This window comes from Saccostrea cucullata, unplaced genomic scaffold (genome assembly GCF_032062105.1).
Source record: "Saccostrea cucullata isolate Sc308-1 unplaced genomic scaffold, CSIRO_AGI_Scuc_v1 ctg858, whole genome shotgun sequence".
Taxonomy (NCBI): Eukaryota; Metazoa; Mollusca; class Bivalvia; order Ostreida; family Ostreidae; genus Saccostrea; species Saccostrea cuccullata.
The window spans coordinates 94,575-118,028 of NW_026941020.1; the positions used below are offsets into that span (position 1 = coordinate 94,575).

Genomic DNA, 23,454 nt, shown 5'->3' on the forward strand with positions numbered 1-23,454 from the left:
ATATACAAGATGAATACTGAAATACTTGTATTACTGCTAAAACAAGAAGGAGATTATTATGTAAGGAAACACCACTCAAACTGTGATGCTGTGTTTAAAGATGTAAAAAGTACTGGGGTGTATTGTCAGATGTTTAATAAACCATAGCAAAAGTAAACACTAAGAAGACAAGGCAGATAACTGTGGCTGTGCCGGCTCTGAGGGGCGGGGAGTGGCTGGGGGCCGAGGAGGTGTTTACGTTTGACCTCTTGTCATCATTAAAGTCAGAGGGGAAGAGGTCACCGATTCCACCAATGTCTGATTCGGGAGATTTAGGGGTAGTGGTAGCCGGCAGGTAGGGTGAACAAGCGGTGCGGACTTTGTTAAACATGGATAGATTGTCCATTATCTTAGGTCCACCTGTAACATCACAGTACTTCACCACAGACAAGATACAGCTGTATGCTGTCACAGAGGCCCTGAACAAAATAAACAGAGACTGGCATTAAGGTCCTAAAATAAAATACAACTGTATGCTGTCAGAGACTGAAAAATAAACACAAGCTAGCGCTAAGTTCCTAAAGAACAACTGAATGCTGTCACTGAGGCCCTAAAAAAAGTTAGATAATATAAAGGCTCTCACCTACAGTACGCTCCCTTTAGATCCTCCTGTGATAAAGTGGAACTCTTCAGTTTCCCCAAATTCTCCTCCACCTTGCTCTCACAGCCGTACTTATTGACCTCTGACATGGCGGTTGAAATGCACTTAGTTGTGGACACTAGATTGTTAATAGAAGATGCTTATTACCTAGTTATATAGCTGGTGAATAAAAGTCGTGGTCCACATATAACACTGAGTTTTAATTGTGAGAGATCTGAAAGGCCGGACCCTATACAGGGGATGACAAATCCCATTGCCCGACGCCCGGGGCTAGTGAATTTTAGGGGTGGGCAAGTGAAATTTTATCAACCACTTGCCCGTGGGCAAGTGACTTATCAAAAAAAGAATTTATTTATAGACCATAAATTTAAAGCTGGGCAGTGTGGCTTGTATGATTTACTCAGCATTTGTTTTCCTCTTTTTTTGAAATTATCTATAAATACAGATTTAGTTTATGGTAGGGCAAGCAAAAATTCAGGTAGGGCAAGTCAATTTTGACCATGTATTTGCCCTTGGACAAGTGCCTTAAAAATCTATTTGTCAGCCCCTGCCTATAGTTAACAGCCCCCATTCTTTACCTTGCTGGGCTACACATTGCTTTGGGTACACTGCATTATTGAAGTCAACCACATGACTGGTGGGCTCTGTACTAAGGTTGGCTGACAAACAACTCCCATACCGTCCACTGTACCTGTGAAAAGGTTTTAGAACGAGAATGCCTGTTACATTTCTGGTTTCTATCCAAATACTAGTCACAAAGCAAAAATAAAATTCTATCAAAAGAGCATTACTAACGTTAGTTATATTTTACTTCTATAAAGTTTTTAAAGGAGTTTGTTCTGAGATACCATTGTAATGCTCACAGAGCAATCACTTAATATTTTTCCTGATTTGTTCTATAAAGCACCCAATGAGATGATATCACGGGGATATCAAGTTCTCCCTAATACAAGTGTCACAGCTGAGATACAAACTGTTTCAACAATGATAATCAAGTTTGTGCCCATATTGAAATATAAACTATATACTGAGATACAATTTGACTGAGATAACATTATTTTCCAGAAATGAGATATTATACAATTATTGCTGTTTTTTGAGGTCAATACGATGACTTAGCCACCTTCGGAGTACATGTACAATATTTTCTGATCCCGAAGTGTCTAAATCATCGTATTCTCAAAAAACAGCAATAACTTTTATTTTATGATTAAATGATGGCACACTCCTACAAGACTGTTTTTGCTTTACAGTAATTGAAAGTTTTAACGAGACATTTCAACAAGAACACATTGTAACAGAAAAAACAGAACAGGAATAATTCAATATGTTGACCTGCAATGATTGTATAATATTGACCTGGAAGGTCACGTACAGGTCAATATAACGTAGTATTTTTCCAACATTGTTGAGTCTCAGCCAAACAGAGAGAGGGAAATAATACTTAGTAATAAAACTTAATACTGAGGGACGTGTCAGCAGTTGTCCATACTAGACACCCGCTGTTTTCCTTTAGGAGATCTTTGACAGCCTCTGTCACTATATTAACTGAGATATAATTTATACTGAGGGTCTTACCAGCAGTTGTTGATACTAGATGACCCGCTCTTGTCCTTTAGGAGTTCTGTGACAGCTTCTGTCAGTTTGCTGGACATACAATTCCACACCGTCTTTCCCACGTGGACCAGGACTCCGCTGTTAGAATCAGTCTGTCTCCTAAGTCAGAAAACATGCAATAGTTGGAGTCTTACATATTGGATAAAAAGATGCGGAGTCCTAGTAAATCGAAGTGGTGATCCTTAAAAAATTCAGTTCTAACAATCCATGGGCTAGTCCATGCGCGGCTAATTCTTTATTTAAGATTTTATGATTTTTTCTGTGTATCATGGATAAACTTCGGGGAAATTCAAAAGGACCCCCCTGGAATTTACACGGTTAAAAAATGTATATACTAAAGCAACAAAAAAGTCACCTTGGTCCCCCCCCCCCCCCCCCCCCCGGAAAACGCTGACCCCCTGGTGAACATGAATATGTGTAAAATGGGTATGACAAGTGAAAGATTTGAGGCAATAGTAGTCATAGACTAACCCTCCCCTTTATTTTCTTGATCCTCAATAAGATTTACCCTTTCGTTGATTACGCGGAAGTCAATAGGAATTTACCCTGAAAATATTTCTGATCAGTTTGACAATGTGTAACTGGTGTCTTTTTTATTTGAGATTTTATCATTTGTTTCCTGTGTAATATGAATAATTATAATGATAAACTTTGAAGAAATTCAGAAGTTCAAAGTACATATCCCTACGAATTGAGGGAACATTTTTTTGTAAGCTATTTCAATTACTAGTACGTAAGTGCTGATATTCAGAGCCTGGAGACCAGAATACATTGAAAAAAAATTTTAGCATGGACTTCCAAATGTTAAATATGAAAAATCAGCGCTGGGATTTCTGCATGTGCCTGTTTGGTTTTGGTTTGTGACGTTTGTTTAGATTAGTCCTTTTCATTTATCGAATTATGAAACAATTATTTTGTTTTAGAAGATCTGAATGAGGGAGGTCTAGTTCATTGTTTTAATTAAATACTTACTTAAACAATTTACCCGTATAAACCTCGCCTAGGCAAAGGCACACTGAAAAATAAATTCAGACTCCAAATAAATAAATTAATTTACAACATTTAGATGATAATTTCCCACGCTGTCTTAGCCATGTACCGATTGAAGCATGTAAAAGTCTGAATTTTATTTGCTTAATTGTTGCATATGCTAAAGTAAAAATTATCACTGAAAATAAGCTATAATCCTAATTATAATCAAACTTTCGGGTGAGTAAACAATGCAAATATCCTATTTCATTTCTTAACCAACAAAAAGTTTACGAATTTACAACATTTTATGTATATGCCTGCACCTTTATACATGTAATTCTGTACAAATTAATATAGCCTTTCTGGTAAGACAGATATCACCGTACTTTGAATGAAAGGTTAAAATTTACGTAACTTATCATTCAATAAAATTAATATAACTTATTTCAATAACTTTAGATCAAATAAATAGCACCTGTCCTTAATTATTTTGATCATTAAAATAATTAAAGATAAAATCCTACCTGCTATGAAGAGAATAATTCCTTTGGTCTCCATCACTGTAATTATATATCACAGCTGTGGTTCTGTAGGGATGTCTGCTGTTAGCAGGACACGCCCACTTGCCACGCCCCCTAAAAGAATACAATCTATAATCTCGCCATATATACTCCAAACCTTAGGTTTCTCATTTAATATTTAAATTTCAAAAAAGTTAAATCATGACGTTGAAGAGATCTCTATCAATCAGATTAAAAGTCACTAATATTTGTACCCCCCACCACAGGTTAATATAAATATAATCCATTTTAATGGAAGTATAATTGATACCTAGAAATGACCCTCTTTTAGTGAACTAAATGTACCCACAGCTGTAACGTCCACCCCCCCCCCCCCCTCAGTCCCAATGTGCAGTGCCTTAATTTGAATCAAGTCTTAAATCAGTCTTCAAACTCTTAGTCTCCTCTTACACCCCAGAGAGGTGATTTTCTTGTATAATAGTGAATATGGGAAAAAATCATTGCGTTAAACTCCAGGTTTGCTGTGGCTTCATAAATGTAAATTATTAATAAACAGTTTGGGCATGAAACAGGATTATGCTAATTTCCCCATGTAAAGAGCAGCTAACAAAACAATTATCAAAAGCCCAGGATATGCTTTCCCCATTTCTTCATCTTCAGTGAATGATGAAACCTAATTTATTATACACAAATAAGGCCCAAAGTAGATTTAGACCCTTTTCACTGCTTTGGCAAAAATTTAAATAGTTTTCTAGCATTTATAACTGCTGTCTTGCATTGATAAACACTGTCAAGGTTTTCTGATGCAAAGAATGCATTTTCAAGTTATTTAAATGGAAAAACCAAAATATTTTCATATTCATCTTTCATTCCACAACCAGAAGTTTGTGATGAGACAGTAGCTCTACAGGTTGTTGAATGTAAAAATCTCTTCAATATTTTACAGGATAAGTTCATTAGTAAAATGGTTTGCCTGCATTTACCAGTCTTAAGTTATTAATCAATATCATTCTAATACTTAGATTATTATACTGTTAGTTTTATTTTCACATTACTTAAAATTAAAAAAAAAAAAAATGTAAATGTTGTTTATTTCCAACAAAATAAAAATACAAATTCATTCCACACAAATGAAATGACAAAATTCTTAAAAGTATTTAAGATATCATGATTTATGAAATATATTCAGAAATATTTCGTTAGATGTCTTCATTCATGAATGGTCTTCATTGTGTCACATGACTTGTCACATAATCTAGGCTCCTCCACAGTCAATTCTCCTATAACAACAATTGATACAAATGATGGATCCACCCCCGGGAATGACCCAGGCTCAGGAGGGTCAGGTAAACAGTCTGATGGTTGTATCCGCCCCACAGGAGAACACCCAGGGCTGGCTGGGGTGGAACACACAGTCTAAAACCCCCAGACCCTGGGAAAGGGCGTGACCCTTCAGGATCTTCACCGGCACAATCAAGGGGTTCTTCAACAAGTCACTGAAAAAAATAATCGTAGGCTCTGTAAAGATTATCACAAATTGATTTTCTATAATGTTTTAAAATCCTACAGATTGAGTATGTAAATCTTTTATGAAACATTCCTTTCCCTCATTTCTTAAAAAATCATACATGTAAATCCCTTATTTTAAAATAATCACCATAATTTCAGCTAAGAAGAAAAATATATCCATGTATGTACCAAATATTTTCCTATTTCAAAGCATATGCGGTTGTGAACCACATCGCCTAAATGTTTATTTTATGCAGTTTATACTATGTATTTAATGATTTAATTATATCTTGGGATCAGTCACTCACTTGTAAACCATTCCGTGACACACAATGACCGTTCCATCATCAGAAGCCGAGGCAAACAGTGGGTATTTTCTGTGAAAGTTAACCGCTCGGACAGCCTGCTTATGGTGTCTGAAATATACAAAGCAGCGAATGTGTTCATTTTTCAAGATCCTTATATGTAAATACAAAATACATAAAAAATGGAAAGTCATGAATGATTACTGAATTCTGTAGAAAATTGTTGAGGGTGTTCACAAAACGGAAAACTAACCTGAGAGTTTGGTAAGGTTTCATGGAAAGGTCAAGGTCAAACCATGAGAGACGGCAATCATAGCTCCCTACTATAACATTGTCACCTAGGCAACAGAATAAAATGTTCAAGGTCAAACTATGAGAGAAGAAAATGATAACTTCCTACTATAACCCTGCCACCTGGATAACAAACATTTAAGGTCAAATCATGTATTTTTGTAAACTTGACTGTGCATCTTCTTAACACTTATCTTGTTGAATATATTGTCATTAATAGTCTTACTCTAAAGTATTTAATCACATTGGACATACAAAAACACAACCAATCTTACTTCCTGAGTGGACTGTCATACTGGACACCCATTTACAGTTACTTATCTTACCTCCTGATTGGATGGTTATTTTTGGACATTACTTACAAAAACACAACCAATCTTACCTCCTGAATGAACAGTCATACTGGACACCCATTTACAGTTAGTCATCAGTTTCTTTGATAACTCTTGCTTCAGTAAGTTATAAACTCTAACATAGCGCTGTGTCTGCAAAATATATTTATACACTGCAGAGCAAGGAGTATACAAAAGTATACAGATATTTCGTTCACCCATAACAGTTGCAATGATGTACTTTTATCAAATACTCTTGTTTTCTTCTTTAGTCACTGTTGAATTTAGAGCTGAAAGTCAGACTATTCTTTCAACATCTCATTCTTTTTATAAATGACAGAATTTGAGCTAAAAATAGTAATATTTTTAGACGTCTGTGTTTTAGTTGCTTCAATACTTACATGTGTACAACTACAAACATAAATATTCTATCTATCTGTCTTTCTATGTATCTGTTGATCTAAGTGTCTCTCTTTTCATTTGTCTATCTGTCTGTCTGTTTGTGATATTGTTACATATTTTACTTACAGCCACAAACAGGAATGGCCTGATGGGGTGGAAAAGAACACATTGAACTAGACCTTTAGACTTTGTAAATGGATTCTGAAAGAAACACAATTCATTTTTAGATTTGGAAGCAAGATATTGTATTTGTCCAGAATATTAAAAAGAAAAAGATTGACAAATAAAATTCAGATATCTTTAATTTACCTGTGAGCGACGTCTTGAGAGCTGATGTATGAGCACAGATTGACTGTCTCCTTTTGGCATTACTGAGGCAAAGTAATCTCCCCTTCCATGCCATGTGACCTGGGATACATCCTGTTAAAACACGATAACAATTGAAAAAAGCAGACTGTGAAACAGGTCACTTTATATTCTTTCTGGAATTCAATAACACTGTATCTACATTATAAAATGTTCATCTTATTACCAACATACATGTAACTTAACAACAGGAAATTTTTTATATTGTGACAAAAAAACCAATCATTCAATCAACAAAGAATTGAATAACTAGCTTACCTTTGCATGCTGTAGAGTAAATCTGATTCCCTTCTCATATCTCTTGTCTGAGGGGTCAATGACAGACCAATCCACATACAGCTTTTTACCTACAAGTAAAGAAAGCAATGATACAAACTAAATTATACGGGGTGACTCTATCTCAAAAAGAGGTTCTCCTATACTCAGCTGTCCTATCACCTGTGATATTGATCAAGTTTTCTTACTCTACATGAATGCATTGTTAGGAAAATTTTTTTGTATTTAGTTTTTTTTCATAAGGACTCAGATAATATGAAGACGTTTCACCCTTGATACTACAATATGACCCCTTTCCACTTTCTGCACCTTGCATGATAAACCTTGTTATCGATACACCAATGAAACTGTAAACCATTGAGACACAAAACCTTTACAGATGTCTTCCTCTTTATAAGGTGACTTTACAATCTATTTACAAAAGTAATCATATACCCATTTTATAAAAACAAATATTATTTCTGACAACATTTATTATAATGTGTCAGTTTGAAATCCAAAATACCCCTCGACATTCCTAGTTTATCTAGATTATATCTACCTGTTGTATCTTCCTCAGAAGCGGGGGGTGAGTTGATTATGTTGTCGGTGTTGATGGTCACCATTTTGTCTCCCAGTCCAGGATTAATTAGAAGCACACTCAATCCCCTGTAATAAAGATTTCATCTTGTACTTTGTGCTTCACAGGAAAAGGTCTGAGCCACACTTGTAACATACTCCAAACAAAATAAATCCTTATTTTCTCCATTTCTTTAAATCTGTATGTAAACTAGGAAGGTCAGTATATATACAGTACTTACACTGCCACAGCAACAAGACTGACGTCAGGATTGGGGTTCCAGGCCACACATTTAGCACAGCTAGAGTTCCCGGTGTTGTCCTTCTCCATGGAAACCGACTTCATACATCGCCCCGTCGCCACTTCCCAGAATCTCACTGTTCCATCGTCACTTCCTGTTTGGTGAAAAATCAAATGTAACAGGATGGAATGTAATGTGTCAAAACGCTTTATGACACAATGTAATGAAAAAAATATTGTACAGAAGAATAAAATGAAGTCAAAATGTGGTGCAGAACAATGCATGTGATTGCATTCATGCTATCAAAGTAATTTCTTCGGCCTAATGTAATGATGCCAAAGTGTAGCATGGCACAATAATAATTTAAAATGAATTGTTTGACAAAAAGTAATGACATTTGGAAAAAAGAATTATTATCACAGTGGGACCCTCAAATGAATAAGACTATTGTTACGCACAGGAACCATTAACTTCAAAAAAGTGGATAGTATGCAATATAATGCTATCACAATATCTCAAGATTAAGAATACCATAATAATAATTTATCTTAATAGTGGTTGGGGACAAATAACAAAGAACCCTAAGAGTGTGAGTGTGTGTTGACATTACCTGACACTAGCCACTGTCCAGTGGGGTCCACAGAAATGGTTCGTACAATGTCATTGTGACCTTTAAATATCTATAAATAGATTAAAGTGAATGTAGTAAAAATACAGTCACTGCAAGATCAAAATATTTTTAAAATGAGAAGTCTAAACTAACTCCCAGTCTATTTAAAATGACATTGGTAAAAAATACTAACAATAACGAATTAATTAGGACACTTACATTAATTTTAGTACTGACAGTAACTTATACAACACAAAAAAAAATAGGTTAACAACAGCCTAGATACCAGAATTAGTCACTAATAGTGACCAGTTACTAAGGAGTATCAATCAGATACTTGATAATAGGCTTTGATATTAGGAAAGAAAACCTTCAACAAACCTGATATGCTTTCTTTGATATTTTATTTCATGTATGTTAATTGTTGTATTCATGACTATATGCCAATGTATGATGGTGTTGTCAATAAATGAATTGAATAGGCAGTATGAGATACATGTACTTACAATAGCTTGTGAAGTGGGAAATGGCTGAAGATCTCTTGGTTTTGGTAATTTAGGAATCAAATCTTCAGGATTTATGTTCATCTAAATATATAGAATTATCCTGTTATTACATTTGAAAAATATATCTTTCTAAATTAAATAGGAAAATAAATACATATCAAAATCCTCACACATGAATAAGAAAGCACTTCAACAGAAAGTAATTATGAAAAACACACTTTGCAAGTAAAACATAAAAGTATAACTTTTTAAAAGTACCTTGACTTTTGGTTTGCGGGGACACAGGTATAAATCAAGGCATCTTTCGAATCTCTCGTTAATGAAGCGTTTGTAAGCGGGCACAAGTCGTAGGCTGCTGTACTTCTGAGGTAAAAAGTTCATCCTTCTCTCCTCTGGTTCCATGTTCATCCACTTCTCCTCCTACAAACAGACAGACAGACAGAAAGTCAATAGGACAGACAGACAAACAGTCAGACCATTTAACACAGAGAATCACACAGACAGTTTGACTACATCATTCTTCAATGTCTTATTAAGAAGCCATTATATAAAAGTTCATTTTTCCTCTAAGGGCTTTCTGGATAAGCACTTTGGTTGGGAGTTACATTGATAAGTACTCTACTAGGGATCAGTATGATTTTGACCTCCTCCTGTTCAGTATGTACTGTTATTTGGAGTAACACAACTCCATCCTTACCTCCTCCTTGCTCAGTAAGTACTCTGGTGGGGGGTTGTAAGACTCTGCGTGACCGGGGAGGGGGGCTTTAGGGGCTGGTAGATGGGCCCTGTATCTTCTGGTTATTTCAGGCTAAAAATAAACCCCACAAAAATCATGTACGTCACATACACATCATTAAATTTAAAAGTCAACAAAGCTCTTGTTAATCAATCATTGTTTTAATTAAACCTCCTCATCGTCCTTCCAGAGCATGTAATAATTCTGTTCCTCCTCTTCCCCTGTCTTGGGTTTTGTGGGTTTCATCCAACCCATCTTCAGAGCATGCACCATTTGTCCTACCTGATAAAAGGATCATGATTCTGTGAGTGAATGCCATCTAACAGATTAACAGACTGTTTTTATTTATGGTTAATGTAAATGTTTCAATTACAGAAATGATAGCAAATAAACAAATAAATGTTTATGTCCATAGCATTGAAATTGAAATTTTTACTGTTTATTCATGACGTCATCTTTTAAAAATATGTACTTCGTTAAATCATTTCAATCTTAGTGTTGTAGGAAATTACCGGTAGGCTGGACTGAGGACATCTGCTTAGAAAGCTTAGTGGTTAGAGCACCTGACTAGTAATGCAGGGGTCATGGGTTTGATTCCTGGTCCAGCCATACCGTATATCAGGAATTTTCCGCGTGTATCCAATTTCCGCTTTGTTCGCGACGAGTTCTGAATCGCGGAAAATGAAACAGCGTAAATTTAATACAAAGTTTTTTTCTTGTAGTAGATTTATTTTTTAATGCTTATATCGTAAAGGGTAGAAATAGCGGGATCAGAGGACAAGCGCAAGATACCGGTAATAACAGTGGCGTAGAGCCCTTTACGCTAAAACGCAAATGAATACACAGATTTTTCACCAAAAATAAAAAATAAAGAAAAAAATGTCGTAAGTTCAATAAAAGATTAAAATAAAATAAATTATATTAAAAGATATTTTTAATCCTTACCTGCTTAATAGATTAAAAGAATATATTCAACTTCTATCCAAAATTTTTGATACAGTGTTCATATTTCGTGTACATAATGTTTTGTTTTTTTTTAAATTTTGAGGACGAATTTCATAGTTGTGTCAATTCAAGCAAAAGCAAATAATACCAAACTACATGTATATATTTTGACATAATTTTTTTACATAATCTCTTTAAACCAAAGGTAACTGCTGTACTAGTACTTAACATGTTATTTCAAAACAATTGATTTTAAAATGTAACAAATGGAGAACATTCATTTTTTTGTTGTTGATATACTTGTATATATAATTCACTTTGTGTTTAAAAAATGATTAAAAAGCATTTTCAACTGAGAAATAATTTTCATAAAAACTACTATTCAACATTTTTCAATGTTTCCCTGCCATCCATAATAAATTCTCTTTCGTCAGTAAATTTCAAAATAGCTTTTTTGTAATATAATTAAAAAGTTGCTACAAATATTGAGAGAAAAAGTTTGAAAAAATTAGCCAATTTTACGAAAAAGCAAAGATGTTCTTGTGAAAAATTATTTTGAAAATATCAGTTAAAGCATCCTCACAAAGTTAAGGTTTTTTTTAACGCCCTATATTACAAGATTTTTTGGAAAATTTATTGATAAAAGGAAAACAAGAAATGCTTTCAGAAAAAGGAAATTTGGGGAGTTGTAAGTATTGTCAAAACTCGGCAGGTTTTGTTAATATTTAGCATTATAAAAGCAGAACTACGATACTAAAAATTGAACTATTTTATGGTAGTTTTCAAATGTATAAAAACCTTAAAATGCATGAGCTTCCGGGGGCTTCGCCCCCTGGGCCCTAAAGGCGGCCCCCAGACCCCTTGCCTTTCTGAATACAGTAAATAATTTGCTAGTTACGCCACTGTGTATAAGCCCTTCTTGTTTGTTTACTAATTGACAAGCTAGCTAATTATATGGGTCACGATCCTTGCGAGAAGCTATTAAACTAATTATACCTAAAGAGCTTTGGTCAGTTTAAAAAAAAAAATGACCTATGATTGTTTAAATCTTAGAATAATAATATCTGGGTTTATTCTACCTACTCCCACTTTTTGAAAATCATGTAGAAAAAGGTAAGATTTTATGTGGGAATAGGTGGAATTTTGTGTAAACAAATAATTGACTATGTTCTTAAATTTAGGTATTAAGTTGCTTTTTTTGTAAGATCTTTTTATTATTTCGAAAATTGAATGATTAAAATATTTTCTCATAGATGTATAATATTATTTTCTGTCTTAAAATGTACAAAATACAGGTAAATCTAAACATCTATTGTTATTTGCAAGTGGGAATAGCTGGAATTGAGATTTTTAAAAAGTGGGAATAGCTAGAAGACACCAATATCTGTAGTTTTGATTGTTAGTACGCAACACAGGTGTGTAAAAAATTGAAAAATGTACAACTTTTAAATCATTTTTTTCAAAGGCAAAAAAATACACAATTTCTCACCCGTACGAAGTAGCTTAAGCTGAATGAATTTACATTTTAAATCCACTTCCTTCATAGGCTTAAACAATTGTTAATAATATATAATCACTGGGACTTTGAAATAGTGAAAATTTGATTCGCGTAAATTTAATATACTGATTTAGGTTCTGATTCGCGGAAAAAACATGACGCGGAAAAAACCTGATATACGGTATGTTTTCATTATATATGTATTTATAAATTTTCAATTATGTATGTGTACTCATTCCCCCTTTCCATACTACAGTGTGATCAATATACAGTGGAATTTAAACCTCATCATTCATGTTTTGAGCTTTATTTAAATCTTGTTGGTTATATATACCTTGAGTTTTTCCCACTTGGAGGGGATGAAGCTTCTCTTGTGTTGGGGATGGTTTGTTACTGGATGAATCATCGTCTCGTGAGTGAAAAAATCAATCCAGGGCTGAAAAAGGAATATAAAAAATGAATATAATTTCTGAAAATTCAAGATAACGCTACAACGCTACTGTACAAAAACTGAGTCTTTTTGGTTTTTTTTAATTTATATGAAATAATCAATATTTGTTAAACCAGTAAATTTTGAGTGAACAAGTTAATAGACTAACAAAACCATATTAAGAATTTCTGTACAAAAATAAGTTCTTCATTTCTTTAACACAAACAGGCTATGCATACAACAGCTTTGTTTTGATTATTTTGGCTAGTTATTCGGGATGTGCAAATCATTTTAGATTTTCTATCAGATTCAGGTCCTCTTTTCCCAGAACAACATTCTGTCCCGTCATTTTGTTTGTCACTGTTCGCCTAAAAACAAAAGATGCAAGTCTATAAACTATAAGTATTTAAACATAAAAATTCTTAAAATTGGAAAATTATACGAGGAATGACCAGCTGCCTTCACAGATAGGAAAAGGTTTTTATTTACCATACATATATTAACATGTATTCAACATGTATTCATCATTGAAGATAAAATGCAAAATAATTAAATAATAAGTTTAGGTTTGTGACATCAAAATACAAAACTTTGTGAGAATGTGCTGAGATTTTAAATACATGTAAGTAGTCTGTCTACAACTTTTCCATTACAAATGTACTAAAAATTAAGTATACTTTATATCACATACATCTATGTCTTTAAATTACTTACCAGTAATTTGGGTTGTCCATTTTGTTAAGGAATTCATCCAACTGATCCCCTTTTTTTGGTTTCAAGAGACGATTTCCCTCGATGTCATATCCAATGTGTGGATATTCTCTGTACCACTCCAGTGGAATATTCCCCACTGTATTCCTGATATCCTAAATTAATCCACAAAATGAAAAGTGATACCTTAATCAGCCAATCAAAATTATATATGAGGTTCCAACAAGGGTCATAGGTGCAAGCATCATTTTTAACATAGAAATTCAAACTGATATTTTTTAAATATGTTCATAGATAAAAACTAAAACAAACCTGAAAATAATTAGATGGAATTTCGTAATCGTAACATGTTTTTGTCCGCCATTTTTTGACAGGCTGTTGTTTAAATAACGTCGATAACTTCTAAGATTTTACGTTTCCGAGTTACGTGTTGGTTAGTGTAAGAAGAACAATCACTTGCCGTAGACAATTTTTCATTTGTTCTGATTATTAACTACTTTTGCCATTTATTTACCTTATCTGGAACACGCTTTGATTTAATTTTTGATGACATATTTATCCAAACAACACGTGGATCTACACCGGAAATAAACATAAGAATATAAATTTAAAAATAACTGAACGGATTCACTAAAAACGAATTTCAGAACTTATTAAAATAAATTGCAGCAATCAAAATACAGCTATTTTTATTAATGAAACATATCCAAATTTACAACAGCTTGCTTTTAATTTTGAATAAAAGTAAAATGAAATGCAGAATTTCATTAAAATGTCGATAAACATTATACAGTCAAAGGGAGATCACTCTTAATCCTATCATAGAAGTGAAAGACAGACCCAGTTGGTAAGTCATCCTTTCTAAACTAAAGTTATATGGAAATTAAATCAATTCAGTGCATTTTCCCTCTCTTTTCCCATCTGAAATGATCTTATATATTTACCGAATTGATGAAATTCTTTTAACAATTTAGGTTTAAGGTATTAATTTTCAATTCAGTCTGTGAAGGTTACAGTTTATTAATTTTTGGCAAAAAATATATGAATTTACTTAAAAATATAACAAATAGTATAGTCATGCAAGTTTAAAAGTTCACAAAAGTCACACAGACCTCTAAAAACATCAAATGTTGGATCAGGTGCCAAAAACAAACCCCCTGTTGACTGGTCACATGGTTGTCATTTTAAAATTAAAATGAGATAAACCCTAGTCTCAAATAGAAGCCTAATATTTTCCAATTAATAGTTCCCTTAAGAACCTAGATAAATTCCTGATTCAAGAAACATAATATCATGGTTTAAATTAAAAAAAATTAATGATTTAATTTCTTTAAGTAAATAAACCAACAATTTCAAAATCATGTTTATTATTGAAATAAAATCTAATTCATAATTTACCATTTACATGTATTTTTCTTTCTTGTGCTTTTTAATATAAAATTGCTAATTTAACCTTAAGGCTAATCTCTGTTGAGATTCTGCTGGGCTAGATATTTGGACTGACGCCCATTTAATTCTGAGATTCATCTTTAGACCTATGAACATGATGAAGTGTAGAATTACTTGAAAGTGACTATCATATTATCTAAATATTAATTCTTTTGTTTTGATTTATACAGGAAAGAAAAAAATGTCTGATCACTCTTTGTCTGAATACCTCAACACAGCATTGGAAGTGGCCCAGAAAGCAGGAGAGGTGAGTTAATTAAGGACGTTCGATCCTGATATTTTGAGCGTATTTCGCGCAGGTCCTTTATTCATAAAATTAAGCATCATTTTTAGATTCTATCAATAAAACTGAATTCTACAATGCAAATTAAACTATATTAAATGAAAAAACCGCGATTAAATTCCATTCAAGTAGAATTAAGGTAGGGACTATATTTTGTGGCGGAAGGCTTTTTAGACGAAAATGATCAGTTTTTTCCATTTGAACTATAACAGTACTGTTAATTTTGGATACCTATTTTTCCATGCTGGTTGCACACAAATCTGTTTTTTGCAGTGAAATATGTTATGCTGGTTCTGAAATATCTATTAAATTATTTCTTATGAATTCTATCAACAAAGCGTGACAAATATAGTAAATATATTGTGAAAATGAAAAAAGACCTATTTTAACGTAAAATTCACACTTTTTTAGTAATATCTGAAAATGTACATCATATACCCCCACTTTTGATTTTCTCTCTCTAAATATTCAAGATAACTTTGACCTATTTGCTTAAAATCAGAAAAAGTTTAAGACTTTAAAATCATTTTCTTGCTTATTATATTTTCAATGAAAGAAAATAACATTTTATTAGTGCAGAAAGGTCAAATAATTGATTATGCGATTCAATTTGAAACTTTTTCTTGGTCACAATTTTTAAGTGTCTTTTTTTTAACAGACTTAGAGTTCATTTTGTTTTATGCTTTAATTGGATAAAAATATCAGGAGGGAAAATCAGATGTAATTTTTAATTAAGACACAAAGTTCAGTGCAGAAAGGTCATATTAAATGTACTGTAGCGCTAAAAGAAGCATATTGACCCCCATTTTTTTATTTAAATTTTAATTAAGCCATGTATGTAGAAACTAAAAATATACTTGGCAAAAAAAGTTTAAGACTTTAAATATCAGGATCGAACGTCGTTAAAGATCTTCAAAGATGCATGTGCTCTATATAACATGGCCCAGAAAGCAGGAGAGGTGAGTATTACATATCTACAAAGATGTGTACTGTATAATATGGCACACTGAAAGTGGATGTGAAAGCCGGAAAGATGCGGTTATATTAAAAATATATCTACAAAGTTAAGCATCATGATCATATTATTAATTCCAGTTAAGTGTGCCGTTTCAGATTACATCATAATCTTTTCTGACTGATGCACCCAGTGTAAACAATTCACATCCCTGCAGTGTGATTAGTGTGATTAGTCATGCAACTCAATTTATCAACATTGACGGGAAATAGTCATTAGCAGAAGCAACCAATCAGGGATAAGAAGAAACTTCAAGTTATAAAGCTTGGGGTTAGAAGCTGTGTACTATTTAATTATTTTGAGTGCAGCTGTCATCATAGGTTGTGAGATAATGAAAAAAGGCACACTTTACTGGAATTGATAATATATCCCAACATGCAGTACAGAAAGTGGCTCAGAAAACAAAGGAGATAAGAATTTATTACATTTTTACCTGTGAAATACTGTAATTTATTCATTGAATAAAAATGATATCCTGTCACACTGTGAAAGGATATCAAAATGATATCCTGTCACAGTGTGATGAAAATCATGATCATATTATTAATTCCAGTTAAGTGTGCTTTTTAAAAAAATCTTCCTTGACCTAATGCAAGATAGATGAAAATAAATAAACCACACTGACCGCAAATAAAACTGTTAAAATTACCAAAATTATGTTGCTAAATCCATGCTTACAGTGTTTTCACCTCACATAGCTATGACGTCTAAATTTATAAACTATGCGGTAAGGAGGCCTATGTACTAATTACAAAAAGACAGAGGCTGAAAAAATCAAAGAATTTTATTTTAAAAATGTAATAAACAGAAAATGGCAATGTTTTTACTGGAATATGAATATATTCACTCATGAGTACAGAAAGTTTCAGATATTTTCACTCGTGCTTCGCACTGTGAAAATATGAGAGATGAAGGCAGAGAGAGAGAAATAAATTCACTTCAGTGGAAACATAATTGAATATCCTCTATGTATTATGTGAGAGATGAAGGCAGAGAAAGAGAAATTAAATTCACTTCAGTGGATTCTTCATTTGGTAGATGTTCTTACTGTGAGAACATAGAATGAGTCTAGTTCCTTTATATCTGTTAGTAGCGGGTTGGTGATGATTTGTATAACTACTTGTATTAACCACAGACATACTTCATCTAGTCTGATATCGGTGATATTTGATTCTTCAGTACAGCAGGTATCTTTTTGCTGATTGACAGGTCGTCAAAGATGCATTTTACAAAGATAAAGATCAGAAAACAAAAGAATCGTACGCAGATATTGTCACGGAAACCGACCAAGCTGTAGAGAAAATGATCATCTCTTTACTTCAGGACAAATACCCATCTCATAAGTAAGTATTGTAAACTGATCAAATCTTTACTTCAGGAAAAATACCTATTAACTGCAGTAAAAGTACCACTCTCATAAGTAAGCATTGTAAAAAGCATAATACTCCTTACTGAGAATTGTCAAAAAAGCAAACTTCTTAGTAGCAGGGACCTATATACTTAGTATATAGGTCCCTGTTAGTAGGTATTGTACCAGTTTTTAACTCATGAAAAAATGATGATCTAACTTGTCTGTAAAAGAAGTGAAAACATCCAACTTAATTGTGTGAAAGGGTTGTAAAAGAAATAAGCCGTGTTTAACATGACAGACTACATACATAAATCTTACTGTAGGAGTATTTTACTCGTACAGTTTTGTATTAAGTTTTTCTAAATTATCTAACTCATCATACTCTACTTGAGTTGACTAAAATAAATCAGTCTGTAATTTGATTCCATGGTTTTTTAATACCAGGTTTATTGGGGAGGAATCCACAGCAGAAGGGAAGAAAGTAGAATGGACCGACACACCAACCTGGATTATTGATCCAATTGATGGAACAGCCAACTTTGTACACAACATTCCTCAGACCTGTGTTTGTATTGGTCTGTCTATTAACAGAGAGGTGAGTAACATTGATGGAACGGCCAACGTTTTACACAACATTCCACAGACCTGTGTTTGTATTTTTCTGTCTATTAAGAGAGAGGTAAGTTACATTGATGGAACAGCCAACTTTGTACACAACATTCCCCAGACCTGTGTTTGTATTGGTCTGTCCATTAAGAAATAGTTAAGTTACATTGATGGAACAGCCAACTTTGTACACAACATTCCTAATTGCTAAAACCTTTGTATGTATAAGTTTGTCCATTAAAGCTACTAAAGGATACAATAATTTACAAAAATTGTATCTCAAAACTCATAAAATTTCTCTGAAGGAATATGAGGCTGCACTGTTTTTCTTATTCCTTATGCATCTGTTCAATTCATTTGACTGCATGACTATTTTCCTTATATCTTATTTAACAAGTGTTACAGTACTGGGGTACATTTTTTGTGTTATATATCACAGATGGTGGTAGGGGTTGTACATCTTCCTGTAACAGGACAGACGTACTCAGCATCCAGAGGGGGCGGAGCTTATTGTAACAAACAGAAAATAACAGTCTCCAAGGTCAAAGGTCAGTGTATGTTAATTGTCACCCTTATCTTTAGAAAAAGTATTCTTTGAAAACGTAAAGTATGAAGGTGCATTTTAATCAATTTGAAGCTGCACTGTTCTCAAGGATAAAGTTTCCCTTATTCATTAGTATTTCATAGAACAAATTCTACTTCATGGAGGGAAAAAAATTCAAAATTCTAGTTTTAATACCCCTACACAGTCTTTTACTTTTGTAATTTTGCTGTTTAACTTTTCCATTTTTTTCTAGATCTTAAGAAGTCCGTTATTATAACTGAGGCTGGGAATTCTAGAGATTCACAGATACTGTCAACAAAGATGAAGAATGTCCACAAAGTGGTGGAGGCCTCACATGGGTAGGTAGTAGTTGTTTCATCAGATATTGTGTACAATTCACAGGGTAAGAGTAGCCTTGTCAGCATTGTCTATCGAGGATATACATGGATACTCTGTATATTATTTTTTGTGCATCTTTAGGGTACGTATGCTGGGTTCTGTATGGCTACTCTGTTAATTATTTTTGTTCACTTTAGGGTACGTATGCTGGGTTCTGCCGCTGTCAATATGTGTATGGTTGCTTCAGGAAGTGGGGAGGCCTATTTTGAGTATGGCATTCACATCTGGGACTTTGCTGCAGCTGGGATAATATTTACTGAAGCAGGGGGCCTCTTGTTGGACCCTTCAGGTACCTCAACACATTCTGTTTTATTTATAACTATCCAATGACCCTTCAGGTAACATCAACACAATCTGTTTTACTCCTAACTATCCAATGACCCCTCAATTACCTCAATACATTCTGTTTTACTTCTGACTATCCAATGACCCCTCAGGTACCTCAATACATTCTGTTTTACTCCTAACTATCCAATGACCCCTCAGGTAACATCAACACATTCTGTTTTACCCCTAACTATCCAATGACTCCTCAGGTACCTCAACACATTCTGTTTTACTCCTAACTATCCAATGACCCCTCAGGTACCTCAATACATTCTGTTTTACTCCTAACTATCCAATGACCCCTCAGGTACCTCAATACATTCTGTTTTACTCCTAACTATCCAATGACCCCTCAGGTACCTCAACACATTCTGTTTTACTCCTAACTATCCAATGACCCTTCAGGTAATGTCAACACATTCTGTTTTTCTCCTAACTATCTAATGACCCCTGAGGTAACTTAAACACATTGTTTACTCATAGCATCTTTTCAGGTACCTCCTACATTTTATGCTACCTTTTCATTCAACATGTAATAAATATGTCTCAAGAGTTAAAGAGGCTGGGGGGGGGGGGGGGGTGCCAGCCATTTTTAGACTATTTCAATCTCCTTTAAAAGAAAAGCTCCATATAACAGGTCTGGACGATTTCTAAATAAGGAAGTCAAGAACGATAACTGTGAATTGCTATTAATACACGGAATAAACAAGGCGCTAGCCCTTCTGACCAATCAGATAACAGTATTTAGACAAACCCATGAGGAAATAAATAAAACACGTGGTTTATAAGTTTTTTGCTTAAAAGATTTTTTTAAAACAAACTTTTTGTAAACTTTATGCGCATTTGGGAATAATATAATATTTATGACAATTCTACCCTGAACAAACACGACTTGAAAGCTTATAATATGTTTTAAGTAAAAAAAATCTGTCACTAGAGGTAGCAATCCCAAAAGTTTAACTTACGTTAAAAATTTGATATAAATAAGGAAAATTTTCAGTTTTTAGAGCCTGACATAAAAATCTTATCGAATAGATATCAGTCTTTATTAATTTTTTGAGTGTCTTTTTTTACAAAATAGTCAATGCAGTTTCTGATATGCGAGGTAAGACATTGGGATAAAACGCATTCATGTATACATGTAATTACGATACTTAGTTATTCTCTTTTCTCCACGTTATACGTGTACACCTTTCCTTATGCCCATATAAAGTCTGCATAGCTTAGTATTCGGCGCTCATGAAACCCGTGATGATTGAAACTACATGTATATGTGAATAGTCCATATGATTAACACTTTCATGAGTTGATCTATACACGTGGAATTTAGGCATTGTCGATGAAAATCGGATGGTTAAACAAAATTATATTTACCAACATATAATTTATTCTGGTAAATGTTATAATTGAACTTGATAGGAATTTGCTGGTGCTATCCCTCAGTACTAATTCAACGATTACATTCTATCGTGCATATTTATTTTCTTTAGCGGGATAAAATCAAGGTTGTTCACGGTAAATATGTGGGGAATACCTTATTCTTCAAAAGTTTTCATATTACTTCTACAAATGTTTTGTTTAAAAAATCTTTTTAGGGAAAAAAACAAAAGCACATGTTATCTTTTTAGCTCACCTGAGCCGAAGGCTCAAGTGAGCTTTTCTGATCACATTTTGTCCGTCGTCCGTCCGTCTGTCTGTCTGTCTGTCCGTCTGTCCGTCTGTAAACTTTTCACATTTTCGACTTCTTCTCAAGAACCACTGGGCCAATTTTGATCAAACTTGGTACAAAGCATCCTTGGGTGAAGAGGAATTTAAATTGTTAAAATGAAGGGACATATCCCCTCGCAAGGGGAGATAATCAAGAAAAGACAAAAATAGGGTGGGGTCATTAAAAAATCTTCTTCTCAAGAACCACTGGACCAGAAAAGCTGAAACTTATGTGAAAGCATTCTAGGGTAGTGTAGATTCTAAATTGTTCAAATTATGACCCCCGGGGGAAGGGCGGGGCCACAATGGGGAATCAAAGTTTTACATAGAAATATATAGGAAAAATCTTTGAAAATCTTCTTCTCAAGAACTACTGGGCCAGAAAAGCTGAAACTTATGTGAAAGCATCCTAGGGTAGTTTAGATATTAAATTGTTCAAATCATGACCCCCGGGGGAAGGGCGGGGCCACAATGGGGAATCAAAGTTTTACATAGAAATATATAGGAAAAATCTTTGAAAATCTTCTTCTCAAGAACTACTGGGCCAGAAAAGCTGAAACTTATGTGGAAACATCCTGGGATAGCGTAGATTCTAAATTGTTCAAATTATGACCCCCGGGGGAAGGGCGGGGCCACAATGGGGAATCAAAGTTTTACATAGAAATATATAGGAAAAATCTTTGAAAATCTTCTTCTCAAGAACTACTGGGCCAGAAAAGCTGAAACTTATGTGAAAGCATCCTAGGGTAGTGTAGATATTAAATTGTTCAAATCATGACCCCCGGGGGAAGGGCGGGGCCACAATGGGGAATCAAAGTTTTACATAGAAATATATAGGAAAAATCTTTGAAAATCTTCTTCTCAAGAACCACTGGGCCAGAAAAGCTGAAACTTATGTGGAAGCATCCTGGTATAGTGTAGATTCTAAATTAAATCATGACCCCGGGGGAAGGGTGGGGCCACAATTGGTAATCAAAGTTTTACATAGAAATATATTGGATAAATCTTTGAAAATCTTCTTCTCAAGAACCACCGGGCCAGAAAAGTTGAAACTTATTTGGAAGCATTCTTGGGTAATGTAGATTTTGAATTGTTCAAATCATGACCCCCCAGGGGAAGGGTGGAGCCACAATGGGGGGATCAAAGTTTTACATAAAAATATATAGGAAAAATCTTTGAAAATCTTCTTCTCAAGAACCACCGGGCCAGAAAAGCTGAAACTTATTTGCACATGGAAGGATCCTGGGGTAGTTGATTTCAAAAATGTCTTAATTATGATCAGTGGGGTAGGGTGGGGATACATAATGTATTACAAGGGGGAAATCTGGTAAAGTACGGAATGGTCAAAGCTTCTCAGGTGAGCGATGTGGCCCATGGGCCTCTTGTTGTTCTTTTAAAATATGTTTTGGGGTGTGTAAAAATGCTGTTGTCTGATTGGACAGAAAAATAATTATGTGTAGCAAATGTACATTTATAGCAACTTTCGGTTATCGTTCTTGACTTCCATATTTGGAAATCGTCCAGACCTGTATAAAGATATACAAAAATGATCAAATTTTTAAACTAAAAAGTATGAATTTTTTCTTTGCCATATGATAGTTGATAGCTAAAGATACCGTAGCTAAAAAAATGAGTTAAATCTGGTGGTTAATTTGGGATTAATTTGTTGACCCACCAGTCTCCTTAAAAGGTCCCTCAGGTTACTCAGTCTTCTTGTTTCTTTTTTATTGATCACATGACAACATTTGATTACTTTCACTTTTGTTATAGGGAGAGATGTTGATTTCCTGAGCAGACAGGTGTTAGCTGCCTGTAATCAATCCATCGCGGACCAGTTAATTCCTTTACTCACACACATAGAATTTGAACGAGACTAGCACAACCAATTTTTAGTTTTAAATAATACATGATCTCTAGCTTAATTTTGTGTTGATATGTATGTCTTTATGAATGTTTAATTAGTATTTATCAACAATGATCAAGTGCAATAATAATTTGTTAGAGCTATACCTGTATATGTAATAAATTTCAAAATCTTCATCCAGATTTCTGTGAATTTAATTCTAAATATTAATGTAATTTTGACAAAGAACTGGAGTATGCATGTCTTCTTAAATTGCCACTGTGGAGGAGCCCAGCTCTGGGGCCATAAAACTAAGACGAGGTCCTTTTTAGCCGGGCTTATTGCTCAAAGAGCAATTGCCGCCTTATGTGATCCTGTTCAACACAGGATGTCGACCCCATAGTCGCCATTTTAAAGTTACGTGCAAAAATATAGTTCTTACTCTCAACCGCTTTTGAGATAA

At 33.9% G+C, this 23,454-nt stretch overlaps 3 protein-coding genes across 3 annotated transcripts; 1 reads left to right on the plus strand and 2 right to left on the minus strand.

Annotated features, from left to right (window-relative positions):
- Positions 1-133: 133 nt before the first annotated feature.
- On the minus strand, positions 134-12,933 carry LOC134256952 (ribosome biogenesis protein bop1-A-like). Its single transcript, XM_062739625.1, has 21 exons — positions 12,922-12,933; positions 12,661-12,795; positions 10,055-10,165; positions 9,845-9,955; positions 9,406-9,567; positions 9,148-9,228; positions 8,642-8,711; positions 8,032-8,185; positions 7,773-7,879; positions 7,214-7,302; positions 6,899-7,009; positions 6,716-6,790; positions 6,238-6,340; positions 5,818-5,902; positions 5,568-5,675; positions 5,094-5,246; positions 3,754-3,864; positions 2,219-2,356; positions 1,219-1,331; positions 623-758; positions 134-458 (listed from the first exon to the last, which is right to left on the minus strand). Exons 1-21 carry the CDS (start codon positions 12,931-12,933, stop codon positions 134-136), a joined length of 2,490 nt encoding a protein of 829 aa, XP_062595609.1.
- An 85-nt stretch (positions 12,934-13,018) lies between these two features.
- On the minus strand, positions 13,019-14,020 carry LOC134256953 (ribosome biogenesis protein BOP1 homolog). Its single transcript, XM_062739626.1, has 3 exons — positions 13,982-14,020; positions 13,471-13,622; positions 13,019-13,124 (listed from the first exon to the last, which is right to left on the minus strand). The coding sequence occupies exons 1-3, from the start codon at positions 14,018-14,020 to the stop codon at positions 13,043-13,045; spliced, it is 273 nt and encodes a 90-aa protein (XP_062595610.1). The 3' UTR covers positions 13,019-13,042.
- Positions 14,021-14,205: 185 nt separating this feature from the next.
- On the plus strand, positions 14,206-23,185 carry LOC134256949 (inositol monophosphatase 1-like). Its single transcript, XM_062739621.1, has 8 exons — positions 14,206-14,314; positions 15,087-15,163; positions 17,424-17,557; positions 18,010-18,160; positions 18,611-18,719; positions 18,969-19,074; positions 19,252-19,403; positions 22,919-23,185. The coding sequence occupies exons 2-8, from the start codon at positions 15,098-15,100 to the stop codon at positions 23,023-23,025; spliced, it is 825 nt and encodes a 274-aa protein (XP_062595605.1). The 5' UTR covers positions 14,206-14,314; positions 15,087-15,097; the 3' UTR covers positions 23,026-23,185.
- Positions 23,186-23,454: the final 269 nt, after the last annotated feature.

Bases quoted from the DNA above. Each gene is read 5' to 3' on its own strand.
- LOC134256952 (XM_062739625.1), bottom strand. The intron at 7,010-7,213 runs GTAAGCTAGTTA...GTGTTTTAACAG, and splicing joins TTACTCTACAGCATGCAAAG to GATGTATCCCAGGTCACATG. The intron at 2,357-3,753 runs GTAGGATTTTAT...TTTCTGACTTAG, and splicing joins AATTATTCTCTTCATAGCAG to GAGACAGACTGATTCTAACA.
- LOC134256953 (XM_062739626.1), bottom strand. From the start codon at position 14,020: ATGTCATCAAAAATTAAATCAAAGCGTGTTCCAGATAAG. The intron at 13,623-13,981 runs GTAAATAAATGG...GGATTAATTTAG, and splicing joins CAAAGCGTGTTCCAGATAAG to GATATCAGGAATACAGTGGG. The intron at 13,125-13,470 runs GTAAGTAATTTA...TTTTGTTTTTAG, and splicing joins ATGGACAACCCAAATTACTG to GCGAACAGTGACAAACAAAA.
- LOC134256949 (XM_062739621.1), top strand. From the start codon at position 15,098: ATGTCTGATCACTCTTTGTCTGAATACCTCAACACAGCATTGGAAGTG. The intron at 18,161-18,610 runs GTGAGTAACATT...TATATATCACAG, and splicing joins GTCTGTCTATTAACAGAGAG to ATGGTGGTAGGGGTTGTACA. The intron at 19,075-19,251 runs GTAGGTAGTAGT...TGTTCACTTTAG, and splicing joins GTGGTGGAGGCCTCACATGG to GGTACGTATGCTGGGTTCTG.